Source organism: Ornithorhynchus anatinus, chromosome 4 (genome assembly GCF_004115215.2).
Source record: "Ornithorhynchus anatinus isolate Pmale09 chromosome 4, mOrnAna1.pri.v4, whole genome shotgun sequence".
Taxonomy (NCBI): domain Eukaryota; kingdom Metazoa; phylum Chordata; class Mammalia; order Monotremata; family Ornithorhynchidae; genus Ornithorhynchus; species Ornithorhynchus anatinus.
This window is the reverse complement of record NC_041731.1, coordinates 31,273,963-31,294,013: the sequence shown is the minus strand read 5'-3', so window position 1 is coordinate 31,294,013 and position 20,051 is coordinate 31,273,963. Positions and strand designations below refer to the sequence as shown.

At 47.4% G+C, this 20,051-nt stretch overlaps 1 protein-coding gene across 1 annotated transcript in view; it reads left to right on the top strand.

Annotated features, from left to right (window-relative positions):
* The first annotated feature begins 4,336 nt into the window (after window positions 1-4,336).
* The window catches only part of MEGF9 (multiple EGF like domains 9), a 117,591-nt gene continuing 101,876 nt past the window's right edge, over window positions 4,337-20,051 (top strand). Inside the window, exon 1 of the mRNA XM_029062719.2 lies at window positions 4,337-4,610. Within this exon, the coding sequence (XP_028918552.1) occupies window positions 4,337-4,610 (274 nt within the window). The remainder of the gene's footprint in view (window positions 4,611-20,051) is intronic.

Genomic DNA, 20,051 nt, shown 5'->3' with positions numbered 1-20,051 from the left:
ATCTATATAAAAGCTACCATTTTCAAAGGACCATAGTAACCTACAAAGAGAGGATAATAATTCATCTGCACAAAATCTCTGTGATGGTAGAATTATCAATCCCATTTTACAAACTGCAAAATAGGTTCAAAGAGATTAACTGCCATGTCCAAGGTCACAGACTGAGTCATTGGTGGAACTGGGAATGAAGCCCAGATCTCATGACTGGCTCTCTCCAGCACTAGGCCAACTGACTTCACACCTTTGGGCGGTATTACCCCAAATACCTGCATATATCAAGCTTCAATAAGATCTGGGAGCTCAAACCTTCTGGGATAAGCACACTCTTGCTTCCTAATGTCTCATTTGGGCTTTCTATGTCCAGAGTAAAGAAAGAGGCTAATTACTTAATGGAGGCATTGGGTTGGGGTTTAATCGGCAGGAGTTGAAAATAGGCCAGGCTTCCAGTTGGGCTCTTTGATTACTTTCAATGCTTGTTCTCGATGTATGTGGGGAGTTAAGTAACCTGCAAGTAATAGGTCCACTTTAGGCAAAAGATCAGACCCAGACTGAGGGATCCCTTTTAGAAGTCTGGAATGTAATCTGGAGCCCATTTAAAAAGAAATCCAAACCAAGACCTTTATTGCCATTGTTCTTGTCTGTCCGTTTCCCCCGATTAGACTGTAAGCCCGTCAAACGGCAGGGACTGTCTCTATCTGTTGCCGACTTGTTCATTCCAAGCGCTTAGTACAGTGCTCTGCACATAGTAAGCGCTCAATAAATACTATTGAATGAATACTGAGGGGAATGAACTAAGTGCTTGGGGAATATACAAATAAAGAATCTCCACCCTGCCTATAAGTTTACACAGTCAATGAGAGAAACAGTAGGTTCTGTCCTCTTAGTGCTAATTGTAGTAGTAGCATTTAGACTGTGAGCCCATGTAGGTTTTGGACCTTGCCCAACCCGATTTGCTTGTATTCGATCCAGGATTTAGTACATTGCCTGGCACATAGTAAGTACTTAACATATACCATTATTATTATCATTATTATCACCTCCTCCCCTCCCCATGAAACAATCTGGGCATGTCACTCCCCTTCTTAAACAACTCCAGTGGTTGCCTATCGACCTCGCGCTCCAAACAAAAACTCCTCACTCTAGGCTTCAAGGCTCTCCATCACCTTGCCCTTCTACCTCTCCTCCCTTCTCTCTTTCTACCACCCACCCCGCACGCTCCCGCTCCTCTGCCCGCCCACCTCCTCACCGTCCCTCGGTCTCCGCCTATCCGCGCCGCCGACGGCCCTGGGTCCACGTCCTCTAACCGCGGTCGCGGAACGCCTCCCTTCCTCACCTCCGCCAAACTGATTCTCTTTCCCTCTTCGAAACCCGACTACTTAAAACTCACCTCTCCAAGAGGCCTTCCCAGAACTGAGCTCGCTCTTCTCCCCTCTAACTCGCCCTGCCCCCCCCCTTTACCTCTCCCGCAGCTTAAACGCGCTCTTTTTCCCTTTCCCCTCTGCTCCCTCCACCTCTCCCTTCCCATCCCCACAGCACTGTACTCGTCCGCTCAACTGTATATATTTTCATTACCCTATTTATTTTGTTAATGAATTGTACATCGCCTTGATTCTATTTAGTTGCCATTGTATTTACGAGATGTTCTTCCCCTCGACTCTATTTATTGCCATTGTTCTTGTCTGTCCATCTCCCCGATTAGACTGTAAGCCCGTCAAACGGCAGGGACGTGCTCTATCTGTTGCCGGACTTGTTCATACCAAGCGCTTAGTACAGTGCTCTGCACATAGTAAGCGCTCAATAAATACTACTGAATGAATGAGTGAACAACCTGATTCCCCTGTGTCTACCCTAGCGCTTAGAACAGTGCTCTGCACATAGTAAGCGCTTAACAAATACCAACATTATTATTATTATTATTAGGTACTTAGAAAGATTCCCAGAAGCACAAGACTGGATCCTTGCCCCTGGAAGGTAACAGTCCAACTGAGAGGTAGGTCTGAATCTTCCCTCTTCCATTCTTTCATTCATTCAATTCAACTCCATTCATTCATTCATTCATTCAATAGTATTTCTTGAGTGCCTACTATGTGCAGAGCACTGTACTAAGCGCTTGGAATGTACAAATCGGTAACAGATAGAGACAGTCCCTGCCCTTTGACGGGCTTAAAGTCTAATCGGGAGAGACGGACAGACAAGAACATAGCAATAAATAGAATCGAAGGGATGAACATCTCATTAAAGCAATAGCAAATAAATAGAATCAAGGCGATGTACATTTCATTAACAAAATAAACAGGGTAATGAATATCGTATTTATTGAGCGCTATGTGCAGAGCACTGTACTAAGTGCTTGGAATGTACAATTCGGCAACAGATAGAGACCCCACTCTGCCCCACAGCGGCAGGTAGGTCGTTGGGTAGGTCGCATGACCAACTGGGTCAGGTGGCCAACTGCCCCAGAAGTGGCTGCATTTCCAGGGTGGCTTTCTAGCATTCGTCCTAACAGTTTTTCCCGACTTCTGGATGGTGGGGGTGGTGGGGAGGGCTCCCGTAGGCGAGGCTTGACCCCATGGGGAAGGTAAGGCCCGCCGTTTGGCAGGCGAAGAATGAAAAGGGAAGGGACAGTGGTGACAGCTCTGCCGCTCCTCTTGGGCAAGGAAGGGAGCCGAATGCCGTTGCATTTATTTATTGACCGAGGTGGGGATGGGGGGGGGCATTGCATTCATTCATTCATGCATGCATTCAATGGTATTTCATTCATTCATTCATTCCTTCAATAGTATTTATTGAGCGCTTACTCTGTGCAGAGCACTGTACTAAGCGCTCGGGATGTTCAGTTGGGTAGCAGATAGAGACCATCCCTGCCCATTTATTGAGTGCTTACTATGTGGAAAGTACTGTACTGAGCGCTTGGGAGGTACAGTTGGGCACCAGATAGAGACCATCCATGCCCATTTATTGAGCGCTTACTCTGTGAAGAGCACTGTACTAAGCGCTCGGGATGTTCAGTTGGGTAGCAGATAGAGACCATCCCTGCCTATTTATTGAGTGCTTATTCTGTGCAGAGCATTGTACTAACCGCTCGGGATGTTCAGTTGGGCAGCAGATAGAGACCATCCCTGCCCATTTATTGAGCACATACTCTGTGCAGACCACTGTACTAAGCGCTTGGGCTGTCCAATTGGGCACCAGATAGAGACCATCTCTGCCCATTTATTGAGCGCTTACTCCGGGCAGAGCACTATACTAAGCCCTCGGGATGTCCAGTTGGGCATTAGATGGAGACCATCCCCGCCCATTATTGAGCACTTACTCTGTGCAGAGCCACTGTGCTAAAGCGCTCGGGATGTCCAGTTGGGCACCAGATAGAGACCATCCCCTCCCATTTATTGAGCGCTTAGTCTGGGCAGAGCACTGTACTAAGCTCTCGGGATGTCCAATTGGGCGACAGATAGAGACCATCCCTGCCCACTTATTGAGCGCTTACTCTGTGCACTGTGCTAAGCCCTCGGGATGTCCAGTTGGGCACTAGATGGAGACCATCCCCGCCCATTTATTGAGCGCTTACTCTGTGCAGAGCACTGTGCTAAGCGCTCGGGATGTCCAGTTGGGCATTAGATGGAGACCATCCCCGCCCATTTATTGAGCGCTTACTGTGTGCAGAGCACTGTGCTAAGCGCTCGGGATGTCCAGTTGGGCAGCAGATAGAGACCATCCCTGCCCATCGATTGCGGGCTTACTCTGTGCAGAGCATTATACTAAGCGCTCGGGATGTCCAGCTGGGCCCAACACCGGGCTGACCGTCTAACCGGCAGGTGCAACGTTGCCCCAGTAGAAAGGCGGGGGAGCGTGCGTGGAGGGGGTGAGGGGAGGGAGCATCCTTTGTTCGGCTCCGTTCGGGCCGGGGTTCGGGCTCGGGCTCGGCCTGGCGGGCTTCCGCCCCCTCCGCGCCGATTGGCCGTCGGCGCACAAAGAGGCCGAGGGGCGCGGGCCACGTGACGCCCGTCCCGCCCGGCCATTGGTGGAGAGGCGCCGTCGATCAGGGCGGGCGGAGGGGGGGCGAGGAAGCGGCCGGCGGCCCGCCCGCTCGCCTGTCAGACGGGGGCGGAGGGGCGCGGGAGGCGGGGATGCCGCCGCTCGTCGCCGCGCGCAGCAGCAGCGGCAGCAGCGGCAGCGGGGCTCCGGAGCGGGAGCCGCGGGGAGTGAATGGCGGAGGGAGCGAATGAATGGACGGGCGCAGCCCCGCGCGCCATGAGGACCAAGCCCGAGCGTGGGGGGCATCGCCTCCTGTGCTGCGTGGGCCCGCCGGCCGCCGCCGCCGCCGCATCCGCCGGGAATGGCACCGGGCCGATGCCCACGCCCCGCCCGGGCCCCCCTCGGCCGCCCCCCGGCTCCCCGCGCCGCCCACCGCGCCGCCCGCCGGCACCACCACCACCGTGCCACCACGGTCACCCACCACCACCATGACCACCACCACCACCACGCACCACCACCACCACCCACCGTTCACCCCCGGCCCGACCTCCACATCCCACCAGACAGAGGAGGAGACAAGAGGAGGAGGAGGAGGATGCCGAGGACTGCCCGGCCGGCCAGCCCCGCGCCCGAAGGTGAGCCAGGGCCCTGCAGCGGCCCTCCTACCCCTCCTTGCCCTCCTTGCCCCCTGCCCCTCTTTGCCCTCCTGCTCCTCCTTGCCCCCTGCCCCTCCTTGCCCTCCTACCCCTCCTTGCCACCTTCCCCTCCTTGCCCACCTTCCCCTCCTTGCCCACTTTCCCCTCCTTCCCCTCCTTCCCTCCTTGCCCTCCTTGCCCTCCTGCCCTCCTTGCCCTCCTGCCCCTCCTTGCCCTCCTGCCCCTCCTTGCCCTCCTGCCCCTCCTTGCCCTTCTACCCCTCCTTGTCCTCCTACCCCTCCTTGTCCTCCTACCCCTCCTTGCCCTCCTACCCCTCCTTGCCCTCCTACCCCTCCTTGCCCACCTTCCCCTCCTTGCCCACCTTCCCCTCCTTGCCCACCTTCCCCTCCTTCCCCTCCTTGCCCTCCTTGCCCTCCTGCCCCTCTTTGCCCTCCTGCCCCTCTTTGCCCTCCTGCTCCTCCTTACCCTCCTGTCCCTCCTTGCCCTCCTGTCCCTCCTTGCCCTCCTGTCCCTCCTTGCCCTCCTACCCCTCCTTGCCCTCCTAGCCCTCCTACCCCTCCTTGCCCTCCTAGCCCTCCTTGCCCTCCTAGCCCTCCTAGCCCTCCTAGCCCTCCTACCCCTCCTAGCCCTCCTACCCCTCCTTGCCCTCCTAGCCCTCCTACCCCTCCTTGCCCTCCTAGCCCTCCTAGCCCTCCTAGCCCTCCTACCCCTCCTTGCCCTCCTCCCCTCCTCGCCCTCCTTCCCCTCCTCGCCCACCTTCCCCTCCTCGCCCTCCTTCCCCTCCTCGCCTCCTTCCCTCCTCGCCCTCCTTCCCCTCCTCGCCCTCCTTCCCCTCCTCGCCCTCCTTCCCCTCCTCGCCCTCCTTCCCCTCCTCGCCCTCCTTCCCCTCCTCGCCCTCCTCCCCTCCTCGCCCTCCTACCCCTCCTACCCCTCCTCGCCCTCCTCTCCTTACCCCCATCGAGCTTCTTGACCCTCTTTTAGACTCTAATCCCCCCATTGGTAATCCCCCATTGGGCAGGGATGGTCTGTCTCCGTTACCCACTTGTACATCCAGTGCTCTGCACAGAGTAAGCGCTCAATAAATACGATTGAAGGCATGAATGCCAGGGACACCCAGCCTCATCCTCTGTAAGCTCCGGTGGGCCGGGCAGGTGGTCTGCTTATTGGTATAGTGTCAGCGCTTAATAATAATACAATGATGGTACTGGTTAAGCGCTGGGCTGGATTCAGGGAGATGGGGGGACACCGCTTGAGAAACACGGTGGAATGAACCAACCGTATACAATTTCGTATATATTATTTATTACCCTATTTGTTTTGTTAATGAGGTGTTCGTCCCTTCATTCTATTTAACTTGATAATGCTATCTTTTTGTTCTGTTCTGTTTTGCTCTGCTGTCCGTCTCCCCCGTTTAGACTGTGAGCCCGTCGTTGGGCAGGGGTGGTCTCTATCTGTTGCCAAATGTCCATTCCAAGTGCTTAGTGCAATGCTCTGCACATAGTAAGCACTCAATAACTGCGATTGAATGAATGAATGAACCCTTGACCCCATAATGGTGATGGTATTTGTTAAATGCCTACAATGTGTCAAGCCCTTTTCTAAGCACTGGGATAGATTTAGTGCAATCGGGTTGGACACAGTCTCTGTCCCACATGGGGCTCCTACTCGTAATCCCCATCCTCATCAGCCGATGGGGGCGGCTCGAACTCTGGAGGAGACATGGGCCTTTGACACCCCCGCATCCCTTCTAGACTGGAAGCTCTTTGTGAGCAAGGAGCGTGTCTGTCATATTGTAGGGTTGCACTCTCCCAAGTGCTACAGTACAGTGCTCTGCGCAACAGTAAGTGCTCAGTAAATATGATCGATTGATTAAACGATCCTCCTCCTTCACCCTGATCCACCCCAAACCAGAGAACGTGTTGGACAGTGAATTTGTACACCTGCCTTTCTGTTTTTGTATTCCCGATCTCTTTAGCTCGTGGTTTGGGCATTAGCTCAAGAACGGACCGATTTTTTGAGATAGCAGTTGCAACTGAGCTCTGAGAAAGGGGTGTAAGTTACATACCATGACCCAGGAAATAGCCTTTGTCCTTTCTCTACCGTTCACTTATTGCCTAAGAACTGGCATGGACAAGGCATGACATTTACTCGTGTCCTCAGCTTGCATGCTTTGTAAGAGAAACAGAAATGAGAGCAAACTTTTGGTTTCCGCTCACAGATTTTGATTCCATTTGCTATGTCATCTGTGGAAAGCACAAAGATAGCACCTCCCTGTCCACGGGGAAAAGCTGCGACTGAGGGCTCCGAGGACAGCAGCAGTTATCCCCGGCATTCTTTTCCTTTGTTAGTTCCCCTAATATCAAACATGTGTATGACAGGTGAAGACTCCATACGAGAGAGAACTGTGTTACAGAAAATAATGCAGAACACTCAAGACAAAAGAAACTGAATCCACACACTGAAAAAAAAAAATGTGTTTTGGGCAGGTCTTTTGGGAAAGGGAGTGTTGATTTCTGGGAAATTACATTATCTAGGTTGAACGCACTTATAAAATAGGTTAAAAGAGATCCTGTCTCTCCCTCTCCGTCCTTAACCACATGTTCACCTGGTTTGATGTGTTTGGATAAATAGAGATGAAATTTACCAGGGATCCACATTTTTTTTTCTTCCTGTTTGGATGTTGCTGATGCCGGAAAAGACCTCAGAATCAAAGCAGTTTTCACTGATCCATAGGGAGAAAAAAGCTCTTCGTGCTGCTTGGAGAAGCCTTAATAAGATGCTGAAGACCTGCCTTTCTTTTTAGGCCCAATTCAGGGCAGGCTTTAAACAAGCAAGCATGGTGGATAGATTATTTTCGCCCTGTGATTCTTTCAGTGGCAGAGATACACTCAAGGAATCTCTCAAGTTTTTTGGTCCCTGGTTGTTGGCACAGAGTTAAGTGTGGTACCCACAGTGGGTTGTAATTGCGGTTATAGATGTTTTTCCCACATGATAAACTCCTCACGAGCAGGGTTCATGCCTACCATCTATTGAAATTACTCTTCTGAGCATTTAGTAGAGTGCCTGTCACCCAGTAAACCCTCAAATATATATCATCAATTGAATGGGACCAAGCACCTTATATTACCCAGCCTGTTTAAGCGTAGGAACTGGGTGAAAGCACAGGTTATTATCCAGGAAAGCGAAAATTGGTTTCTCCCAAGGAAACAGGATAATAAGAATAATAATAAAAAGGATGGTATTTGGTAAGCACTTACAATGTGTCAAGCCCTTTTCTAAGCACTGGGGTAGATACAGTGGAATCGGGTTGGACACAGTCTCTGTCCCATTTGGGGCTAATACTCTTAATCCCCATTTTACAGGTAAGGTAACTGAGGCACAGAAAAGTGAAGTGACTAGCCCAAGGTCACACAACAGACAAATGGTGGAACCGGAATTAGACCCCAGGTCCCTCTGACTTCTAGGCCCGTGAGCTATCCATAAGACACACTGCTTGAGAACCGAGCTGAGATTTTCCTGCACTTACAAACCCAAAGACATCAGTGCACAGTAAATGCTCAATAATGATTATTTTATGGTATTCGTTAAACGCTTACTATGTGCCAGACAATGTTCTAGGTGCTGAGGTAGATATAAGGTAATCAAGTTGGACGCAGCCCCTGTCCCAAAAGAGGCTCACAGTCTTAATTGCCATTTTATAGATGAGGGAACTGAGGCCCAGCCAAGTAAAGTGACTTGCTCAAGGCCACACAGGAGACAGGTAGCAGAATCAGGATTAGAATGCAGATCTTTCTATCTCCCATGTTCTCTCCTCTAGGCCATGCTGCTTTTCACTGATTGATCAGTTCACTAAGGCACAAATGGTATTGATGGGCCAGGCTGTCCCTAAATTTGGGTGTGTATCTAGTCTGGACAAACTGATGGGGACTCATATTCTCCTTTATTTCTTAGTGCTATTTTAGTTTGGGGAAGAACCAAGGGGAAAAAAAAATCCAGAGAAGTAATAGAGGTTGTCTTCATCTAAAAATTGAAAAACATCAAATCCAATGATGGAGCACTAATGAAGGATGTGCCTACAGCTTATGTTTATAAAAGCGCATGTGCTGCCCCCATCCTTCTTGCAAGGAGTTTTAAATAGCCTGGGCCTATTTTAATGGTAGTAGCATGAAGTTGTTTGAATGCCAAGGGAGAATGCAGAAACCGGACTGAAATCCTTCCTGTAAATATTCTCCAAGTTCTACCTGGATTTCTCAGAGTCTCAAATCAATTTAAACCAGAGAGTGGTTAATTAATATCTGACCATCCGGAACCACGGGTAGCTGCTCTGGACTCTTCAACCCAGTTTTCCACTGCTTCAGTTAATCGATGGCATTTATTGAGCATTTCTGTGAGCAGAGCACTCTACTAAGCTCTTGGGAGAGGACAATACAATAGAGGGGGTAAAGTAGGAGCTTCAGGTGGTAATCTGTAGAAATGCACCATTTGGGTGACTCTTCTTTTTGTAATGCCTCTCCGCCTCCAATAGCCATTCTCCTCCCCTTCAGCTACTTTTCCCTCTGGGTTAATTCACGCTGGAATTCACGTGTATAGGCCTGTCTCTAACCCGGGCCAGCTGAGCTGACTTTTGGGTTGACAGCCCGGGACTTAACCCCAACTGAAAGTGATGTAATCAGGTATTGCTCTCTACCAGAAGCAGAATGCCAGAGATTACCGAACGTTTTGCTTCTGGGTGGGGTGACATTGGCATTCCTTTCATAGATCCTGATCCAGTGGGAGAAGGCTAGTTTGATGTGCAAGATTGGCGGATGTACCTTCTTGAGAGATGCTTGGATTTCTGCGTTCTAGGCGACCTGGGGCCTTGGAGAGGTGGATTTGGATTTGTGGTTGCATTTTTAAATCATTGGGAATGTCTCTTTTTTTTCCTGAAATTCTGCAGCTGGGAATTCTTGCTCAGCAATTAAGGCTCCTTTGTTTACAAGGACACTGATCTGCAAACTGAAACTAATTGCTCAGCCAGCAGACACTTCCCTCCCTTGCCCAAGTGACTGGGAAACAACTTGACTGATGATTGAATCTGGGGTTTGTGCAATTGAGAAGGGTGATGTGGAAAACCGAGATGCTAGAAGGCAATGATTATTCTGCAGGGCAATATCTGGCTAAGAGGAGGAGGGTCCTGGAGTGGCTTGGGATCCTTAAGGTCTTTGCACAGACCTGATCTTCCTTAGACAGAAAGCTAAGGATTACAGGGCAACTAGACAAGCCAGGGCAGGTTGTTGGAGTCTCACAGGGTGGAATGAAGTCATAGATGGAAAGCAATTTGCATTGGTTCCCTTTGGATTAGGTGTGATTCTCTTGGAAGGCCTAAGGATGATGAACTAAATGACCTCTTGAGGCTCCTTTCCAGTCTTAGGATTCTTTGGGCCTCAATTATTCCGGCTCAGAAAGTGCAACGAAAGGCCCCTGAAGTTGTTTAGCTTTGACCTACTGGGTTATGGTAAAGGAATCTGTCTCTGAGAGGGGATTAGAGTTCAGGGTTTTGAATTTGGCACTGAATCCTGGTTTGTTTATACCACTATCATTATTACTATTAGTATTATTAGTATAAGTGCTTACTATATGCCAAGCACAAGAGTAGATACAAGATAGGTAGGACACAGTTCTGTGCCTCACATGAAGCTCACAATCTAAAAGGTAGGTAGAGCAGGTATTTTATCACCGTACAATACATGAGGAAAATGGAGCACAGAGAGGCAAAGTGAGTTGCCCAAGGTCACACAGGAAAAGCCGGACTAGAACCAGGATCTCCCAACTCCCGGTCCGTGCGCTTTCCTCTAGACCCCGCTGTCTTTCTTCGGAGATACTTTTACCCTAAGGATTTATGTACCAGTTACTTGTGCTGAAACGGCCTCCTTTTTCTTGAATCTCCTGAAGCTTGTCTGTGGTTATTTTAAGAAGTACTATCCATTTTTCAGAAATAAAAATTGTATTATAGATCTGGGAGGTAAGGCTGATGGTTGTTTAATCACATCGTCATGCAGAAGACAGGGGAGTAGGAAACTGCCTTGCTGAATATAATGGTTGGTGGATTTTGAATTTAGAAAAGGGGTGGTAATTAGTGGACAGGAGCTGAAAGCAGCCACATTTCTTTGTGCACGAGTCCCCAGACAACAGCTCCCAGTGGTGGTTCTAGTAGGTCCAGTCATGCTCTGAGAAGCAGTGTTGCTAGCGGAAGGACAGTGAGCCTGGAGTCAGAGGACCTGGGTCCTTAACCCTGCTCTGCCAGTTGCTCTGTGACCTTTGTCAAGTCACTGAACTTCTCTGAGCCTCAGTTTCCTCATATGTAAAGATGGGAATTCAACGCCTATCCTCCGTCCTACTTGGACTGTGAGCCCCATGTAGGACAACAAACTGTATTCGGCCCAATTAACTCGTATCTTCCCCAGCGCTAGGAACAATACTCGACTCTTAGTAAACACTTAAGAAATACCATAATGATAATAATAATCTGTGGTGAAGCCCTCTTTGCTGGTCACCTACCCATTTTTACCTTTGAGGCAATAATAATAATAATAATGGTGGTATTTGTTATCCCCCGAGTGCTACAAGGTGATCAGGTTGTCCCACGTGGGGCACACAGTTTTAATCCCCATTTTACAGATGAGGTAACTGAGGCACAGAGAAGTTAAGTGACTTGCCCAAAGTTGCACAGCTGGCAAGCAGAGGAGCTGGGATTCGAACCCACGACCTCTGACTGAGCCACGCTGCTTCTCTGTGGCCAGGACACCTGGAAATCTTTGGCTGGGCAAACTGGGGCAAAAAAGTCCACCATTCCCCAAAGCTGGCCCTGATGCTTCCAGTTTAAATGATGAAACATGCTACAGATGTTGCTTGCTAATTTACTGGAACAGTGGAGATGCAGGGAAGAGAAGGATCTAAATAGTTCAAGTCCTGCTGATGAAGAAATTAAGGCACAGTAATGAGGTGACTAAATTCAGGTCACTTAGGTAGATGACAAAGCTGGGAATCGCCTGAAAAATTTTGCTTTTCTGAAAATCTGAATTGGTGACTCAACTGTCTCACACCTTCTGAACCCCTTGACCATCATCTTCTTGGGTAAACTAAAATCTGATATGTCAGATATTCATCTCCAAGGTGAAGATAATAGTTCAGGCACCTCTGCTGTGTTTTTTGGGCTCTTAAAGCCGCAGTGATTTCTCTCACATGAATGAACTAATTCAGATGCTCTTAACTTTGGGAGTCAGAAGGACCAGGGCTATAATCTCAACTCCACCACTTGTCTCCTGTGTGACCACGGGCAAGACACTACTTAACTTCTCTGGGCCTCAGTTATGTCATCAGAAAAAGGTGGATTAAGACTGTAAGCCCCATATGGGACAGGGACTGTGTCCAACCTGATCTACCCCAACACTTACTACAGTACTTGGAAACATTAGAAACACTTAGCAAATACCTTAAACCCAAAAATATTGAAATGCTGTTTTTTGTTTTTAAAAATAACTGGATGAGTAGTAGCATTATTGGGAATTGGTCAGTGCAAATGTACCAAATGCTTGAGAATTACAGAATGAAGAAGCTGACACCTTCTGGCCCACAAGGTGTATGTATATAAGCATGAAATGATAATGCTAATGTGGTATTTTGTTAAGCACTTACTATATGTCCGGCACTGTACTAAGCAGTGGGGGACTTGGAGAAAATCAGGTCAGACACAGTCCTAACCCATATGGGACTCACAGTCTCAAGAAGAACATTTTTTTTGTTGCATGGCTTGATGTAAGCTCATCCTCTAAACTGTAACCTTAGCCACTAAGCGCGCTGCTTCTCTTATGTGCTATTTAGTGTTTGTCTCCCACTATATTGTACTGGTGTAGTAGATTGTACTCTCCTCTCCGGGTAAGCTCGTTGAAAGGCAGGGATCAAGTCTTCTGATTCTATTGTACTCTTCTATTCAATCAGTGGTGTTTATGAGCTCTTACTGTGTGCAGAGCACTTTACTAAGCTTTTGGGAGAGTACAGTCCAACAGAGGTGGCAGACATATTCCCTGCCCACATGAGCAAAAGTTAGATGGGGAAGCAGCCACCACTATAAATGAATGATTTATAATAAATAATTTAAAGGTAGGTACAAAAGTGCTATGGGATTGGGGACGGGGCAACTATCAAATGCCCCAAAGCCCTTTGGTCAATCAGCAACTCAAAATACTATTGAATTGATTAAAGTCACTTCTCAGAGCTGGGGGCTCTGAAAAGCGAGAGAAGTGGTTAGTGATTGATCGGCTGAAGGAATTAGAAGGGAAAGTTCAGGGAAAGGGCCAGTCTGCAAATGAAAGATTACTTCCTTTTTTGTTTGTTTCTGTTTCCATAGCATGAAAAAGCTTCATGAGGAGTTGCTGTTTGATGTGTAGGTGGATAGGCAACCATTGGAAGTATTTGATGAGTGGGGAAACTGAGACTGAATGTTGTTTTTAGAAAAATGAGCTAGGCAGTGGAGGGAAATGTGGACTGGAGTGGGCAGAGACAGGAGGCAAGGAGGCTGATGCAGTGGATAAAGGCAGGAAAGGATAAGGACTTGGGATCAGCATAGTAGCAGTTTAGATGGAGAGGAGAGGGAGGATTTTGTGATGTTGTGAAGGTTGAACTGACGGGATTTGGTGACAGATTTGAATATGTGGGTTGAATGAGAGGAATGAGTTGGATAATGCCAGGATTATGGGCTTGTGAGACAGGGAGGATGGCAGTGCTGTCAACTGTGATGGGGAAGTCAGGGGGAGGACAGGGTTTGGGTGGGCAGATGAGTTCTTTTTTGGACATGTTAAGTTTGAGGTGTTGGTGGGGCATCCAAGTAAAGATGTCCTAAAGACAGGAGGTAATACAAGATTGCAGAGACAGAGAAAGGCCAGGGTTGGAGATGTAGGTTTGGGAATCATCTGCATAGAGGTGAATGGTTGAAGCCATGGGAGCAAATGAATTCTCCCAAGGGAGTGGGTGTAGATGGTGAATAGAAGGGGACCCAGAAACTGAGCCTGGAGGGGCTCCCTCAGAGAGATAACCCCTTTATTTTTCCAGGACACTCGTCCACTTTGGGAAAACCCTGAGTTGGACCCATGATCTGAAATTTTGGCATTGGTTTCGTAACCACCTGGAGGACTCTGCTTTTGTCTTCAAGTGGAGCGTTGGGAAGGCCAGGTGGGGGTCCAGAGCATCCCTAAGCCTTATGTGCTCCCTCCCTCCTTTCAATCAGTGGTATTTATTGAGCATTACCTTGTGAGAGCTCTGTACTAAGCACTTGGGAGAGTACAGTAATGAGTTGGTAGGCATACGCCCTGCCTACTAGGAGCTTTCAGTTGGCATCAAGGCCAAGCATTTAACATTGCTACTCTAGACTGTCAGCTTGGTGTGGCAGGGAATGTCTCTGCTTATTTGTTATTTTGTACTCTCCCAAGCACCTAGTACAGTGCTTTGGCACACAAGTAAGCTCTCAATAAAAAAGATTGAAATGAATGAATGAATATTCTTATGTTCTTTCCAAGTCCCTGCAGAACCCAGCTCAGAGTGAGTTGCTTGGTAAATGAATATAGTATTAGTAGAAATGACGAAAAGAAATGGGTGCAACTCTGGTTATGATGGATTAGCTTCTAGTTGGGGTGCTCTGTGATCTGAGAGAAAGTCATTTATTCTCTTTGGAAGATCCTTACTTCTCCTGATGGCTTAGTATACCTAACAATAAGGGAAAATAACCCCTGCCCTGATGTAGTTCTTTGTGAGTGTCACAAGAATGAGTACGAAAAGGCGTGAGTGCTTCTTAAGGCTTCTTGGAGCAGTGTTCAGGTTTTCTCAACAACAGGGTCAACATTTCACCTTTTAACCTTTTTCCTCCCCTTTCCTTTTTCCAAGGAAGACAGTGCCTTTCCTCCCCAGCACTAGATTCAGAACTGCTTGGGTCAGGCCTTGTAGTAGTAGTAGTATTTATTGAGTGCTCACAGGGTACAGTATACACTCTACTAAGTGCTTTGGAAGTACAAAACAAAGAAGTGTTTTCTGCCCATAAAGAATTCATATTATCGGTTGGGGAGAAGGATGGATGCACAGATAAACATAAAATGTGTTAGAATAATGAAATAATTTCATATACAATTGAAAAAAATGATGGAAAAGTGCTGAGAGTGGGTAGAAATAGGTACAAGAGTGGTAAAGATAGCTAATGGATTTTTACAGCTTAGGGGCTGGGAATTGATTGGGTAAGGGCCATTGTGCTGGCATTTATAAAGCTTTGAATAAGGAGGGATCTCTGATTTGATTTGGGAAGAGAGAATGCTCCAGATCAATAGAATGTGTGTGTGAAGGGATGAAGGAGCAGGGAGTTGAGTGTGAGGTTGTTAGCACTGAAGAGAGCTATTTGGGGAATGGTGGATGAAGAGAGTCCTTGAGTAGGGTGGGATGAGTTGATGGAGAATCCTGAATTGATTGTGAATGTTTTGGTCTGATGTGGCAGGATGCAGGAATCCAGTGGAAGATTTTGAGGAGTGGAAAAATGTGTCTCGAGTGTGAAGATGATCCTGTAGTCCATATTGGAGGCCAGGAGACCAGAATAATCTTATCGTGGGGCAACCAGAGCATGCCTCAGCAAAGTTGCTGTTTGGGTGGAGAGGAAGAGGAGATGAGAAGGCATGTAGGAGGAAGCCAGTGGGATTTATCTGAATCAGTGTCATACCTGTTACTGGTGTTTAGTACAGTGCACTGCACACTGCACACACTTAATAGACTGCCTACAAACAAGGCACCTGAATCCTTGATGATCCCAAGTCTCTAAGAAAGTTCTGAGAAACAACCTTTACTTGCATGGCATTGTCCAGGGCAACTCCCTGCTACATTAATGATAAGATTCAACTGTCAATTCACCAGCTGCAAAACAGAATCCACCATGTTGAAACCCTGATTTATTGACATGAGATTGGCAGTTAGGCATTACTGAGGTCAATAGGCTGTTCCTAAGGATACTGGCTAATAACGATCACCACCTGGAGCAGAGGGTCTGGTAACCCATCTGCATCTGGTACCCACAGGATCATTGCCAGTTGTGAACTTGGGACCAACTGTTGAGGGAGAGCTTCCGTTTCAATTATTTGTTCTGACTGGAGAAGTCAGCTCAGCCTCCTGTTGAAATCCTGTGTTTCTCAACAAATTGTCTGTGATGTCTCAGGCCAGCTGATGGAGAAAGCTGTAATGAAACTGGAGATTTTGGCACCATATGAGTCCCCAGCAATTATGTCCCTTGACAACTTCTTCCTGATAGATCCTGTACACGGGCAAGTTTGGTTTCAATTTATCCCTTTGTTTCACTATTGGATCACATAGGACTGCTGTTATATTGGCAATATCACAGCTGCTCCCTCTGATCCCTTGCCAGGAGACAATGAAGCTTTGAGGAAAGAGATGAATTTATAAAGGAGGGAGAAGAAACAGTTTCGTCTTCTCACAGAAGAAATGAAGAGGGCAGGGCTTTGCCACCTGAGCTGGAGAATGTGATTGAAAAATGCTGCCATTTTTGTCATTTGAAAGCCTCTAGCAAACTGGGTTTGTGAACGTCCTCAGTTGTTGGCTAAATGTGTCTCTTAGAATTCAAGGAGGCAAGATTTCCAATGAAGGTGATCTTAAGTGGAGTTCTTTTGGAACATTTAATTTTTGGGGGGGGCTACCAACCCTTCTGAAGGGATTCTGGAGTCAGTTTTCTCTTATAGTGCAGGCCTGTTGGGGGAAAAATGTGAATGTGTTGGGAGAAGTGGTTGGGTGCATTCATTCATTATCATATTGAGCACTTACTGTGTGCAGAACACTGTATTAAGCGCTCGAGAGAGTTCAGTGTAACAATAAACAGACACATTCCCTGCCCACACGGTGTATGGGTAGTGTCAGACGTGGGGGGTGGACTGTGTATCTCTCATTTTATGCAGTGGGGTTCTTCAAGAGCACCCTTCTGGGCTGTAGGAGAATCAGCCACTTCCAGTTGTCCTCTGCCCACTCGACAGATTGGAGCCAGAAAACAGCAGGGCATCCAAGCAGGGCATATGCAGGCAACAGTGGCAGCGAAACCAGAAAGTAGAAACTCTGAGACCAAACTATGTGGAACTATGTGGAAGCCACTATGCATCAGTGTGTTCCACCTCAGTCCTCTAGGACCTTCCCTTAGGATGATCTTATAATCTAGGAGCCCCCGAGGGCCAGGATCAGTGTTTAATTTCCACCTATGTATTTTTAGTGCTTTAGTAGCTTTGCACCCAGCAAATGCTTAGAAACACTACGGGCAGAGAATGTGTCTGTTTATTGCTATATTGTGCTCTCCCAAGTGCTTAATACAGTATTTTGCTCACGGTTAGCGCTCCATAAATGCAATTGAACATTACTGCTACTACCACTTCCCTCACCCTGTCATAAATAGCCTGCTCTGCATGAAACTGGAGAGAAGGGAGGGAGCCAGAAAACGCTCAGAGGTTCCCTCGACGTACTCGCTTTATTTGGCTTGAAGATTTCCTGTCCTATCCTGAAAGTCATCTCACCTCAACCCACACCCTCGAGGAACAAAACAGAGCTAGTGACTTCCATGTAGGCCAGCTGCCTGAAGTCAGCTTGCTTTGACTAGATGCCCTCTTTAAGGCCTCTTTGAGACTTTTCATATATTGTTAAAGTCTCACGGTAGGGGAATGAATGAATATCTGCGCCTGAAATGTTTATGGTGTGTTATTAAAAAAATAAAGTACAGGTTAAAGGACAGAGCTGGATTTCCTCTGCCAGAGACTCTTTGTGTGACCTTGGGTTAGGCCCTCTACCTATCTGTGCCTTGACTTCCCTTTGTAAAGCAGGGCTAATAATGTAGGCCTTCTCTCCTTTGATGTAGGATTGGTTTATGAATACTTATAATGCTTTGTTTTCAGAACTCTTAACAACTCCTGGGCATTATTATAGTCTATTGTTGACATACTGCTTTTAAGTCTATCCAGTCCAACTGGTTTCAGTTTAAAATTAGCTTGCAGTTTAAGGTCTTCCGCGACTGCAGGACAATATAGTTTAGTTAACCAGTGGAATGGCAGATCTGGACTCCATCCTGACTTCTCCAGTGATTCACTGCAAGTGACCTTTAGGCAAATTGCTTACCCTGGGAACACATCTGTAAAATGGAGAGATTGGAAGCTTCCTCCTTTCTGTCCGGTGTTGTTCTGAGGATTAATGAAGTAATATATGTAAATGCTTGAACTCCTCTGAAAAACAATTACACAAATCGTGCTCTTATCTTGTGGCCTTCCATGACTGTGTCCCTTATAAACTCACACTACAACCAAGATGGCTTTGGTCTTTTTTTTTTAGCATCATGTGATGTTAGGTGCTTTATACATGTGCATATTTTTTAATGCTTTAGTGTAATTAACACTCTTTCACAATCTGCGAGAGGTTAGTTTGCCCTTTGTAGTGTACTTTGAGTTCTTTGGAACAAGTCTTTATTTTTTTAAACTTGAGTAATAATAATTGTATTAAACATTTATTAGGGGTCAAGCACTGGTGGTCAGCCCTGAGTAGGGTACAGAATAATCAGGTCCTGTATCACTGAATCACTTGAATCACTTGGGGCTCACAGGCTTTGGGGAGGAAAAACAAGTAATCTGGTGCCCATTTTTGCAGATGAGGAAACTGAGGGCACAAAGCAGTTGAGTGACTTGCCCAATCAGTCATATTTATTGAGCACTTACCGTGTGCAGAGCACTGTAATAGCATGGGAGAGTACAGTATGCCAGTTGTAGACCACAGAGAAGCAGCATGGCCTTGTGGATAGAACATGGACCCAGGAGTCAGAAGGACCTGGGTTCTAATCCCAGCTCTGCCACTTGTCTGCTGTGTGACCTTGGGCAAGTCACTTCTTTGTGCCTCAATTCCCTCATCTATAATATGGGGATGGAGACCTTGAGCCTCTGTGGGATAGGGACAGTGACCAACTGTATCCACCCCAGTGCTTAGTACAGAGTAAGTGCTTAACAAATGCCACAATTATTATTATAGAGGTCTTTAAAAAAGAGTAATTAGAATGATGTCTAATTTATACTTTTGCATCTCATTATCACTTAATGATCCCATTTCATTAAATCCTACTTACAGTGCCAAGGATGATTTCAAAACTGGGTCACCCTGGTGGGAGTGTTTATCAGATTGCCAAAGATGCTCTTGGCTGTTGGATTTCTAGTGCCGGATGGCTTGATTCACGACTTCAATTTTAGTGATGCTGGCCGGCAGTGCATTATCCACATCCTTCTTGTGGTCCGGGTGGCAGGCGAACCGAGAGAGAGCTGGCAGGGATTAGAGTACAGATTATCACTTCTGACTGAGACGTCTTTGTGTGCCTTCTAGAGTCGGGTATCTCCCATTTAATTCCAAATGATATTGCTTCTTAAAGCTTAGTACTGTGATCCAGTGTACCAGTTAAAGATACATCATTTTAATTATGTGACCGTCAGAAATCCTTTCCTTGGTGGAGGAGGGAAAGAACAGGTAAACATTATTTTGACCTCGGGCGGGTGGACTCTAGCTTTCCGATCCTCTCTGCACAGGAGAGCCTTTCTTCAAAATCCCCCAGCCCCACTTCCACCCGCAACGTCATTTTCCACCTATGCCACTCACACCCCATCTGGGTTTCAAAAGGTTTTGTTTTGTGGTGGCTTCATAGATGCCTTTGTAGAGTACATTGCCTTTGAACCAGCTTCGGTTTCCCACTGTGGCCTTTACTAAAACAAGCTTTAATTGCCGGGTGCAACGTCCCCACACAGAACACAGCATGGGACTTCTTTTTCATGTTTTTCCTTCTGTAACTTACATGTCAGAAGCATGAAATGGTGAACTATGTGATTACTTTTGCCTGTCAACCCGCCCTTCACCACCACAGAAGTTTTGGAAATCAAACCCCCTGATACCTGTAAAACATCCATCCTGGAGAGTACAGAGCCTCCGTAGTTGGACATGCCTGCTTCACAGGGTTCCCGAGAGCCCTAGCTCTGCATTCTGAAAATAGATTTTTTTCCCCCTCCAGTTCTTGTTCAAGGCGGTTGCATTACTGTTGTATTTGGCAGCCCGAATGAGCCCATCCCAACCCGATCTGGGCCACATTTGGAGGGCTGGAAATGCCCTCCCCCATTCCACCAGCCCTCCCTGCAGAAGCTCTGGCTGTTGACGTTGCACAGTTCTTTCTGGGAGTCAGGGTGAAGGCGCACCCCTAGATTGTGCCAGAGAAGCTGGTGGAGGTTCGCTACCCCTAAAAATGAAAGGCAAGGTACTCTCCACTTTTTAGGTTGAGAGTTGTAGGCCCGGAGGGTCCTGTGCTGATGGTCTCTTTTAATGCTTAGATTGAAAACCGGAACCTTT